The 11,038-nt window shown below is 51.1% G+C and overlaps 1 protein-coding gene across 2 annotated transcripts in view; it reads left to right on the forward strand.

Moving 5' to 3' along the window:
- The window catches only part of HLX (H2.0 like homeobox), a 43,380-nt gene extending 32,763 nt beyond the window's left edge, over positions 1-10,617 (forward strand). Inside the window, exons 1-5 of one of the 2 annotated variants that reach the window (XM_084783235.1) lie at positions 2,650-2,883; positions 4,905-6,238; positions 6,960-7,139; positions 7,752-7,936; positions 9,777-10,617. In XM_084783235.1, the coding sequence (XP_084639361.1) occupies positions 5,656-6,238; positions 6,960-7,139; positions 7,752-7,936; positions 9,777-10,259 (1,431 nt within the window). In that variant the 5' untranslated portion in view covers positions 2,650-2,883; positions 4,905-5,655 and the 3' untranslated portion in view covers positions 10,260-10,617. Of the gene's footprint in view, positions 1-2,649; positions 2,884-4,904; positions 6,239-6,959; positions 7,140-7,751; positions 7,937-9,776 lie in introns of those variants that run through there. The other variant, XM_084783236.1, reaches the window with a different exon arrangement.
- Positions 10,618-11,038: the final 421 nt, after the last annotated feature.

An 11,038-nucleotide genomic window follows, 5' to 3' on the forward strand; every position in this document is an offset into this window, starting at 1 on the left:
CACTGTTGATTCAATGGTCTCTGTCAAGAATCCTTACTGCTCATCCGTTTTCTCCCCATTTATGCCTTGAGTGTTTCTTTTGTCCCTAGAAGAATCTAGAAGCAGGCTTTGCTTTCAGTGACTTACTTTCTACAGCCAGACTTCACCCCCTAAAGTTCCCACTACTTTTTTGTTTGTTTGTTTGTTTTTCAAGACAAGGTTTCTCCTGGACTCGCTTTGTAGACCAGGCTGGCCTCAAATTCACAGCGATCTACCTGCCTCTGCCTTCCAAGTGCTGGGGTTAAAGGCGTGCACCACCACACCTGGTGTCCCACTATCTCTTAAAATAGTGCCACCATGTAGGGACCAAGTGTGAGGGCGGCACACGAGCTTTATGGGCGAGTTTCACATCCTAAAATAGTGCCACCACGTAGGGACCAAGTGTGAGGGCGGCACACGAGCTTTATGGGCGCATTTCACATCCGTACTGTAACAAAGCCATAACTGTGTCCCCACATTTAACTTAACCCCAGCATGCAGGAATGAGTTTATCGTTGAAGAAGGAATTTGGTGCTTCTTTCCTGAGATGGGAAATCCATCTCAAATTTCTTTTCCATTGTATGCTCCTGTAAAGAAGTACTTCATGGAATGACTGTCCTGTCTTCTGGATGGCAGGCTTGTTTTAAACATGGAGTTATTTATTTATTTATTGTACCTACACTTCCTTCTCTTCCCTTAGCAATAAGCCATTCAGATTCAATAACGCAGGAAACAAAACCAGCAACTAGTAAATGGCTGATTCTCTGGGAACTTGAGAGCACACCTGACAATGAACAAATGGTGCCCAGGGTGGCTGATGGCAGCTCAGTTCGTACCCTTGTGGGACTTGTGTTGACTGCAGATGAATGTGTTTAGGTGGTATAGAGTTCCACAGCGCGATGAGGTCTTCTTAGCTTGTCTGAAGCCCGTGGCATTCTTCCTATACTGGATGTAAAGTTGAGTCAGACAGGCAGAGAAGCCATTTTTTTTTTTAACAACAGGAGTAGATTTCAAACTGATTACCTTGACTGGAGAGAGAGAGAGAGAGAGAGAGAGAGAGAACATGAGGGGGGAGGTGAAGAGAGCCAAGTGTCTACAAATGTATGAAGTGATGCATCCTAGGAATGAGAGAAAGAACACAGGTGAGACAATCCCTCCCCCAAGAAAGGGGCAAATGGGACTGGACCCAAAGGGCCTGGTGTTTAGGTTCCCAGACCTGTGGGACAGATAAAGTTTAAAGGGGGAGGTTAGGATGCGAGGGGAGGTGGCATCACCAGAGAGCCTGGCACACCTGGGACGTTGGGGAGGAGTGTGTGGATAAATCAAATGGCTATAGATGCCTACAGTTCTGTTGCTTTTTCTAGTGCATAGAAAGTCCAGCTGCACCCTCCCCCCAACCTGAGTAACCCTAAGGGCTCAGGAAACAGGTGAGCCCACTTAGAACAACCATCTCCCTCTCTCCTGCTCTCTTCCTTTGTAAATTTTCTCTAGAGCCTAAATCGTAGTATCTAGAACTCACAAGCAAGGAGAGTCCTGCATCCGCAACTGAATGTGGACTGGGCCCCGCAGTCCATAAGTCTCACCCCAGCGGAGGAGCAACAGGCACAGTACACAGGTGTTCTCCCGGGCTGTGCAGCGAGTCCCTCAAACTTCTAAATACCACAGCACGCTGTGTTTCCTCCCCCCTTTGATTATGGATATTTATTTTTCTCTCTTTACAAAACAAAGCAAAAACCCTTGAGTAGGTAGCATGTTTGAAATAACTTTAAAAGTGAACTGGAGATGGAGTGCCCATGTGGAGATAGGCATAACTTTGCATATTATAGTCCACTCCCCTGCCCCCCCCCCAGTCTTAAGAGAAAAACAAAAGGTCCATCACAGCTCTGGCTAGCTTAAGCCTACCTGGCGTTATCTTACTGCAATAAGGGATTCCTAGTATGCTCTCCAACAGACTTTGTATGTCCCTGGGTCTAAAGCAAGAAATTGCACCTCTGAGCAAAAGAGAGAACCAAAGATAGACCTTACCTTTCTCTTGTCTGAGGACTGTATTTGTATGCAGCCCCTTTCCTCAATCTTAAATCCGCATAAGCCACAATTGTCAGATTATAAAGGGGACCTGTCCTGACCTTGATTGTTCCTGGTACTGCGGAAATAATCATTGTGTATGTTCTCTGGTAGAGAGAAGCGGGGCTGTACAAGACAGTCATCACAAATGAGCAGCTGCCACAGGCACGGCCTTATCTTTTGAAGTTTTCAGCCACTTTTAAGGACGCCTGTGTGTGTGAACTAAGTTCAAATAGTTTGATTTTATCGGGCCCTTTTCTTTCCCTGGTGGTTACAAGGTCCCTCGGGAATCTACGCCTCTGCTCCTAGGGCCCCTCTGCTCCTGAGCAACAAACTCGGGGCTAGTTCATTTTACCACAGCCTGGGGCCGCTCGGAAAGCAAAGATTAAAGGCGAAAGTCGCAGCTGTGTATTTATATTTTCATTGCTAGAAGGGAATTGATTTCCGTGCATTTATTTTGGAAGTTGTAAGACAGAAGAGCGGATTTGCGTCATCACAGCAACTTGCCGGGGGAGATAAAGTTGCACAAATATTGAAAGAGGAAGTGCTAGGAGTCATTATAGAGTTTTTCTCCGGAAGAAATAAGGATTTCTGCAGTATCCTAAAATACTAGGACCGCTTCTATTTTGAGACCAATCTCGCAGGCATATCCGTGCATTTAGTCCAAGTTTGAGCCCATCAAAAAAACAGGAGATGGCCTGAACTCCGGCGAGCCCTGAGCTTCCTGCTGCTTTCTTGGTCCTGAAGGGTGGTGGGTAAGGCCGTTGTTCAGGCTCCCATCAAGGCGAGTGGCCTGTAGAGGTGAGGCTTGGGCCTAGGGCAAGAAATAGCCACCCGCCCCTGCGCGCCCTATTTCTTTTTTCTTTAGGCCTCGGGGTGGTGAGGCTGCAGCTGGGCTGCAACGTCTGCAAAGATGCCGCAGGCTAGGGAGAACGGGAATGCTGCAGCTTGTGATGCGGGGGGGGGGGGGGGGGGGGAGGGGGGAAACAGCCCTGCCCTTGAGCCTTTGAGCTGCAGGGTATGCCTGGTTTCTAATTGCGGCAGATGCGGGGCGGGCTGTGAATGCTGTGACTCCTAGAGCGCTCGAGCTCCGCACTCACAACTCCTGTTCAGCTGACTCAGATAACGCAAAGAAGGAAAAGGGGCGGGGAGCCTTATTTCTAGCGGAGAAGAAGGTGCGGGCGGGGGTGGGGGTGGGTGCGTCTTTTTGAACTGAAACCTTAGTCTAGGCCGCTCGCCTTCTGGTCTTGTGCGGTCAAACTGGAATTGCAACCGAATTACAAGGCTGCTAGAAAAGACCGAGGGGGGGAGGAGAGAGAGAGAGAGAGAGAGAGAGAGAGAGAGAGAGAGAGAGAGAGAGAGAGAGAGAGAGAGAGAGAGAGAGAGAGCAGAGCATCTCAGACACTCTTTCCCTAGGCTAGTGACTTGCTTTCTCTAATACTCAGTGAAGTTAATAAAACTGTTCTCTTACCGCACCACGCCAGAACATTTAGCCAGAGCCTTACCTCCTGCGGCCTTGTATTTGTCTAAAGTCCACCCCCTGCTAGACGTGATTTCCGGCCCCTCTTGTCCCAGGCACCGCTGCCCTTAACTGTCTATGCCCTACCATCTCTTGATAAAGTTAGTACTCCTGTCCCTGATGCTGGCGGTTAGGGCCAGGGAGCCTTTATAGGTGTGTGAGAGAAGGGGGTGGGGTGGATCTCAGTGCCAGTGTCTTGTGATAGATTGGCCATTGAGTGCGGTCCAGGAGAACGCAACCACCAAAGATGACAATATCGGCGACGAAGGCCACAAAGCTGCTGGATAGTAACTCGGGAGTTCACTCCAATCCTGAGCTGATAGTAGCCTGGCACGGTCCCTTACGTTTTCGGGCTTTTGGTATTTTAGAGCTGAGGGAAATAAGCATGCCTTGTAATCTCACTTCGGAGATACTTATTTGGACAATCGAAAACAAAAGATTTGGTGGTTTCGTTATTGTCGTTATTTTATTTTCTTCCTGAAAATGTGCAAGTACAGCTCATCTGGGTGGCCTGTGGTCTGTTTGGGAGAGGTGCGGGGAAATCCACTCTGACTATAATTTAAAAAAGAACGAATTCTTAAAATAGAGATGTTGATGCGGCAGAAAACCCCCACTACACCTAGCCTGAGCTCTAAAGACCCCAGCAAGAGGTGAAAGGCGCTGGCTATGGCGGCTTAGAAGGCGCCTCCCGGCCACAGGCCACAGCGGACCCTGGAAATGCTGCCACCAAATTGAAAGTAGCTATTTAATCTCAAAGGCAACCGCCCCCAGGGTACTTGCAAAACTTCGGACCTCACGTGACCCGGGGTTGTAGTGGCCGCGGAGGGTGGCACTTCCTACAAGGTGCAGAGAGGGGACGCGCGCTGTTCGTCTGGCGAGGTGGCCTGTTTTGTTTTTTCCGAGGCTCAGGGCAAAAGTTTGGCTGTGTCTAAGGGAGACATTTGGAGCCATCTATCTTATTTTGTTTGAAAAGTCACTCTTTCAAGTTGTCACTGGAATGACAACTCAGAAAAAAACTTATTTGCGGCCGGCCCTTCTTCGGACTTCCCTGAGGAGCTCCCATGAGCTGAGAGGCAGACGGATTTGGGTCGGGACTCTGGGTTGCAGGGGACCCGAAAGTGCCTAGAACACTGGCACTTGGGATAAAAGCAGAGAACAGGAAAATCGCAGAGAGCAGGAAAATCGTGTGGAAGTGGAAAACAGAAGGCACAGCCTGTGGGCCGCCTGCGTTGGCTGCCGGGTGAGGTTGGGGGAGGTTTGTTGACTACAGCGGAGTACCAGAGCCTTAGTGTTCCCTTCTTAGGCAGCTCCTTGAAAACTCTCTCGAGACCGACTTCTCTCTTCCGATGGCGGGTCCCGGAGCGACAGAGGATAGAGGACGGCCAGAGGCGCCGACTCAGCTTCTACGCGGCTCCCGGAGACACACAGTACTCAGCCCAATCCACGCGGCCGCAGAAAACACTTTGGCGTGGCTAGGGCGTGGCTGAGGGTTGGCCACGCCCCCTCTTTCCCAATTTCCCCTCCACTCCTGAGTCCTATTGGTCATGATGACACCCAATGAGCGCAGGGATCAAGGTCCAACCCCGGGTCTGACTCGAAAGCTCCTGCCAAAACTTTGGGAGTTTTTAGAGAGGATTTTTTTCCTTATTTTTTTTTTTAAACTAACGGATCATTATTGTTGTTTTAAATTTAGCTCTTAGGGCTTAGCTGTTTGGGTTTTTCTTTCGGTGTCGGGCCCCTGTCTTCCCGGCTTCTCCGGAGTAGCCGAGCGAGGCCGCGCCCGCCTCCCGGCTCCAGCGCCGGGCGATTGCCTCCATCCCGCGGGGAGCGCGCCCGCAGAGCCGCCTTTCAAGCCAGGCCAGGGGCCCAGGCCCTGGCGGGCGGCAGCCGGGCCCTCGCCTCCTCTCTCGGTGGCGCTAGGGCTCTCCGCCCGGCCCTCGGCTTCAGTGCAGGCGGAGAACCGAAAGCAGATCAGGCTTGGCTGGGACACCGCCTCTCCCCTAGCACCTACCCACTTACCCACTCACTCAGGAGCCGGCCAGGATCCTGCCAGGATGTTCGCAGCCGGCCTGGCTCCCTTCTACGCCTCCAACTTTAGTCTCTGGTCAGCTGCTTACTGCTCCTCGGCGGGCCCCGGCGGCTGCTCCTTCCCCTTGGACCCGGCCGCTGTCAAGAAGCCCTCTTTCTGCATCGCGGACATCCTGCACGCGGGCGTCGGGGAGCCGGGGCCAGCTGCAGAGGGACTGGTGGGGACCTCGGCAGCCCTCACCGCACACTTGGGCTCGGTGCACCCGCACGCTTCCTTCCAAGCTGCTGCCAGATCCCCGCTACGTCCCACTCCGGTGGTGGCGCCCTCAGAAGTCCCAGCCGGTTTCCCTCAGCGGCTGTCTCCGCTCTCGGCCGCCTACCACCAGCATCTCCCGCAGCAACAACCAACGCAGCAACAGCAGCCGCAGCAACAGCCTCCGCCTCCACCCCGGGCCGGCTCCCTGCAGCCGTCGGTTTCAGGGACGCGGGTGGTCCCCCACCATAGCGGCTCCGCCCCTGCCCCTTCCAGCAAAGACCTCAAATTTGGAATAGACCGAATTTTGTCTGCCGAATTTGACCCAAAAGTCAAAGAAGGCAACACACTGAGAGGTACGTCTTGGCTTGGAGGCTTCAGGGCTCACAACCACTCATGAGGGCCCTGATGCCATGAGGGTTTGGGGTGCTTTTACATTTACGGGCAAAATGGTAGAATGAGGGGGAAGAAAACGAGATATAAAAAAAATTTAAAACTCAGCTACTCCATGTTTAAAAAAATACTTTTGGGTTGCTTAAACAACACAGAATGTGTATCTACCCTCTGATTGCCGCAAACTTTTGCAAAAGTATAATCTATACTTTTGAATGAAATATCTGCAGAAAGACCTAGATCTTACTGACAGGGCAATCTCAGCACGGGAACACTTTGCATTTATTTGCTTTCCAACAAAATTCTTCCCAAGTATTGCAGGGGAGCCAAACTGCCAGTCTAAAGTCCTGAAGGGAGAAGGCGGAGTAAGGGGCCTGGAGGGTGTAAAGTAGGGGGTTGTAGAATCCTGGAAGCCATCCGAAAATTACTAGTTTAGGACCATTTTATAAAAGCCTTTTCTTTTTGTCGGGTGGCCTGAACACGGTTGACACACACAGGCAGACAGTTCAGGCCCACTCTTTGGCTGCTGTCTGGAAAGAGCATCTTGCCAATAAGGAGGTCTTTTTTGACCTGGGTAGGATAAAACTGAATCAAGGGAGAAGGGAAGGGAAGGGAGGAACAAATCTGTTCCAAGTGTATCAGTTTGTCCAAGGTGTAACTGACTCTTTTTTCCCCCCTACCCAGATCTCACATCGCTGCTAACTGGTGGGCGGCCTACAGGGGTGCACCTAGCTGGCCTGCAGCCTTCAGCCGGACAGTTCTTTGCATCTCTAGATCCCATTAACGAGGCCTCTACCATCCTCAGCCCCTTAAGCTCCAACCCAAGAAATTCAGTTCAGCATCAATTCCAAGACACGTTTCCAGGTAGAAAATTTCCCTTGTTCAGACTACTACCCTAGTGGCCAGGGACAGTTAGATATCTCAGGTCTGATGCCTTAGAGAGCAGTGGCAGTGTCAAAACCCAGTAGTCCTATGAGAGAAGTGGAATGTTCTTTTTAGTGGGACAATTGGAGACCATGGCAGGGGAGCCAAGATATAGTGTGGTGGTGTGTGAGTCACTGGCTCTATTCTTTTAGCCCAGAGAGGATGGTTTGAAAAATGAAGCATTCAAAGTTGAGGGACTCCCCCCCCCCCCCTTACTTAGCTGGTTATATCTTCTCTGAGAGACAAATGTGGAAGAGTATAGGACTGTCATTGTCAGGCCATTCAGGCCCCAGGGACATAGCCAACTGTTTTATCATGTTTGGTGGCTATGTGATTGGTTCATGCATTTTTCTTGACCGAGTTCACTTTAGGCCTAAAGTGATGCTGCAAAGGTCTGTAAACATCTTCCTTAGGCCATTCCCACAAAAGCAAAAGAAGCAGGGAAGTGATTGTAAATGCAAAACATGTTTAAATGTCCAGGAGAGCAGAGGCTTGTAGGCTACTGCCCTAACACTGACTTGGCCATGAATTTCTCTTCCTGCTGTTTGGCAGGTCCCTACGCTGTGCTCACCAAGGACACCATGCCGCAGACGTACAAGCGGAAGCGCTCGTGGTCCCGCGCGGTCTTTTCCAACCTGCAAAGGAAAGGCCTGGAGAAGAGGTTTGAGATCCAGAAATATGTGACCAAACCGGACCGAAAGCAGCTGGCAGCGATGCTGGGCCTCACGGATGCGCAGGTAGGCTAAAGTCCCGCGGTGTTGTCCTGCTGGCCTTAAATGGTAACCGGGTAAACAAGGCGGGGCGGCTGGCCTCTCCTAGCCCTCCTCACCTCTGGCAATCTAAACCCAAGGTTTTGAATTTCAGGAGGTTTCCTGGTGTAGCAACTCAAAGCCAGAGGAGAGGAGGGTAGAGGTGGAGATGAAGGAGAGGGACCGGGCTGAGGGAAAAGCCCATTCCTGAGGATATATGTCAACAAGTACTGCGTGTTTATTTTGGCCAAGAGGCCAAAAGAACCATGGAGAAAGCAAAGAGGCCACGGGAGATGATAATTATGCACTCGACTGGAGTGCACTTCGCTGTAGGAGGCAGTTTATTTCAGAAGAGATAAAAACCAAAGTCAATAGCTTGTTGTTGGTCCCCGCCTCCCCTCACTGGATTGTGAAATCCCACTTCAGAGGAACTGAAAATACAATTTCAAACGGAATTGCTTAGAGTGCTTTAAGACAGGGAATCAGCTTGGCGACCACAGTCCCAGCCCCACTTTCTAACAAACAGCCCAAGCTCTGAGGACAGTGTCAGTTGGTAATGGAGATGAGTGAAAGAAAGAAAGAAAAAAAGGGGAAAAAAAGATTTTCTTAGAATGTCCAAGAACTTTTTTCAGTAGGTTCTGCAGACTTGATTTAGGAAATCTGTTGTGCGGGTTCCTTTTTTTTTCCTTCTCAATTTTAAAAAATAGAAGTTTCCTTTCCTTTCCTTTCTTTCTTTTTCTTTTCTTTTTTATTTTTTCTTTCTTTCTTTCTTTTTTTTTTTTTTTTAACGTACTCATCCCGTCCTGCCCTCTTCAGTGCAGACTTCCACAGAGCAGAAGCCAGAACAGGCACTCGGAGCTGCCTGGTTCGGAAGGACGTCTGTCTCCATCTTTCTGTTCTCGTTACACAATGCGCTTCCTCAGCACGGACGGACTGGAGAGCCCAGCCGCTTTCCACCAGCTGTGCTTGTTATTTTTAAAGGGGAAGCTGGAGCTTGTGTGAATGCATTGGGTCCCCCGGGAGATTATATATTTATATAGATGCTCCGCTCCATCTCTTCTCTCCCCTATTCCTCCAGACTGCACACTTAATTCTGGCGTTTTCGGAGCCCCTAGGAAAATAAGTTTGTTTCCCACAAAGACAGGGTCCATATCAACTCCTTGGTAAAAAAAAAAAAAAAAATGCCAGGCTGATTCCCTTTCACTTAAAACTCAGCAGGTGCCCCTTCTAGTGGGATTAACTCTTTCATTTCATTTGACCACTTCCACCCTTAAAACAAACTGTGGTGGCCAAGGGCTGTAATCTGAGAACTCAGGATGCAGAGGCAGGAGGATCTCAAGTTCAAGGCCAGTCTGGGTTCTAAAAGGAGCCTGTCTCAAAAAGTGGTGGTGGTGGCGGTGGTGGTGGTGTGGGCTTCGCAGTGGATTTGGGCATGACCGGAGACACAAAATTCACAGAACCAGAATTCTTACGATTCGTAAGATTGGCTCACCAAAACCTTGACATGCTGTAAACGGTTGGGATGTATGTGCAGTTTGGAGTCAGGACTCCTTAACTTTAATCCGTCTTGCGGGAGCCCGGAGTTTGGAGAGATTCCAAAGCAATTTGCAAGAATCTGCCCTTCCAACTTGCACCCAGGTTATTTCAGGCTTGAGATTTGAGGGCCACATTTAAAAAATCGTTCCTAGCGGATTGGGTGGCTTTTACGCCTTGATTGCGACTGGATTTTTTATGCGTGGTTACAAGCGTCTGCGTGGCGGAGTTAGGGCTCTTACTCTAGGTGTAATGAGCTTGTTACTTACCTCGCTTCGTCTGCTGTTGCGCCCAGGTGAAGGTGTGGTTCCAGAACCGGAGGATGAAGTGGCGACACTCGAAGGAGGCACAGGCGCAGAAGGACAAGGACAAAGAAGCTAGTGAAAAGCCTTCGGTCGGAGCCCCCACCGAGGGCGAGCGGGAGGAGGGGAGCCCAAGCCGATCCGAGGGCGAGGCCGAGAGCGAGAGCAGTGACTCGGAGTCCCTGGACATGGCCCCCAGCGACACGGAACGGACCGAGGGAACTGAGAGGTCTCAGCACCAAACTACGGTCATCAAGGCCCCCGCCGCGGGCGCCCTCATCACAGCCAGCAGCAGTGCAAGTGGTAGCAACTTCAGCTTCAGCAGCGCCAGCAGCCTGGGTAGCAGCAACACCAGCGCGGGGAGTGCCAGCAGCCTTAGCAGCAGCTGCCCGGAGCTACTCCCGGCGCACCAGCCCTCCGCCACCAGCAATCCTCAAAGCCCGGAGCCTACCCAGGCCCCGCTTTCAGGCTTATAGACTGGACTGAGAGCATGGAGTGCAGCTTCCCCAACACTGCCTGGAGTTTGTGCCTACTTTAAGTTGGTGGCGCGAGGGTCAACGGGCTGGGAGACGCTGAAGGCAGCCTCTTCCGGAGTTCATACATTTTTTTTTTCTTGCTGCCCAGGCTGCCCAAAGCCCACAGCTCCTAAATGAGAGGAGAGTTTTGAGGTCCCAGCCAAAGAAAGAATTTAACTCTTCTCCCTACCCAAGCAGCTCACACTGTGACATGCTTGGTGGAACTGTTCCCCTGAGCACCCAGGGGTCTTGGCATAAGGATACGCTGCACTTAAGAGGCCTTTAACTTGTAAATAAAATGTTTACTACGGTTTGTAAACGGGCCGTTTGGCTTGCGGGTTGGGGCGGAGGGGGAGGGGTGGGTGATGAACTTGTTAAGTCTCAAAGGTCCAGGACCAAGACCTTAGCTCTGAAACACCGCAGGCTGTAACAGCTGGGGGAGGGGAAAGCGGGGCCCCAAAGCCATCTTAAGGCAAAGAATCACTGTAGGGTGGGAGAGATTTCACTCAGCGCCTAGGTCCTTGGCAGCCCCCTCCTGTGTGACTGTGCCTGGGTGCGAGGTTCACGGAGGAACCAACAGTAGAATCTTGGGTCTGTTCTACAGATGGCTTCCCTAAGCAGAGTCAGTGAGCACTCGTGCCTGCGTTTTTCTGTGGTTCGGGAGAACTCAGAGTTAGAGTGGGGTCAGCTGCGCCGCCGCTGAGCTGCAGGCACAGTCTTGCTCACTTGGCCCTTGCTAA

The sequence above is a fragment of the Acomys minous genome, assembly GCF_964271855.1.
Source record: "Acomys minous genome assembly, chromosome: 1".
NCBI classification, from domain to species: Eukaryota; Metazoa; Chordata; class Mammalia; order Rodentia; family Muridae; genus Acomys; species Acomys minous.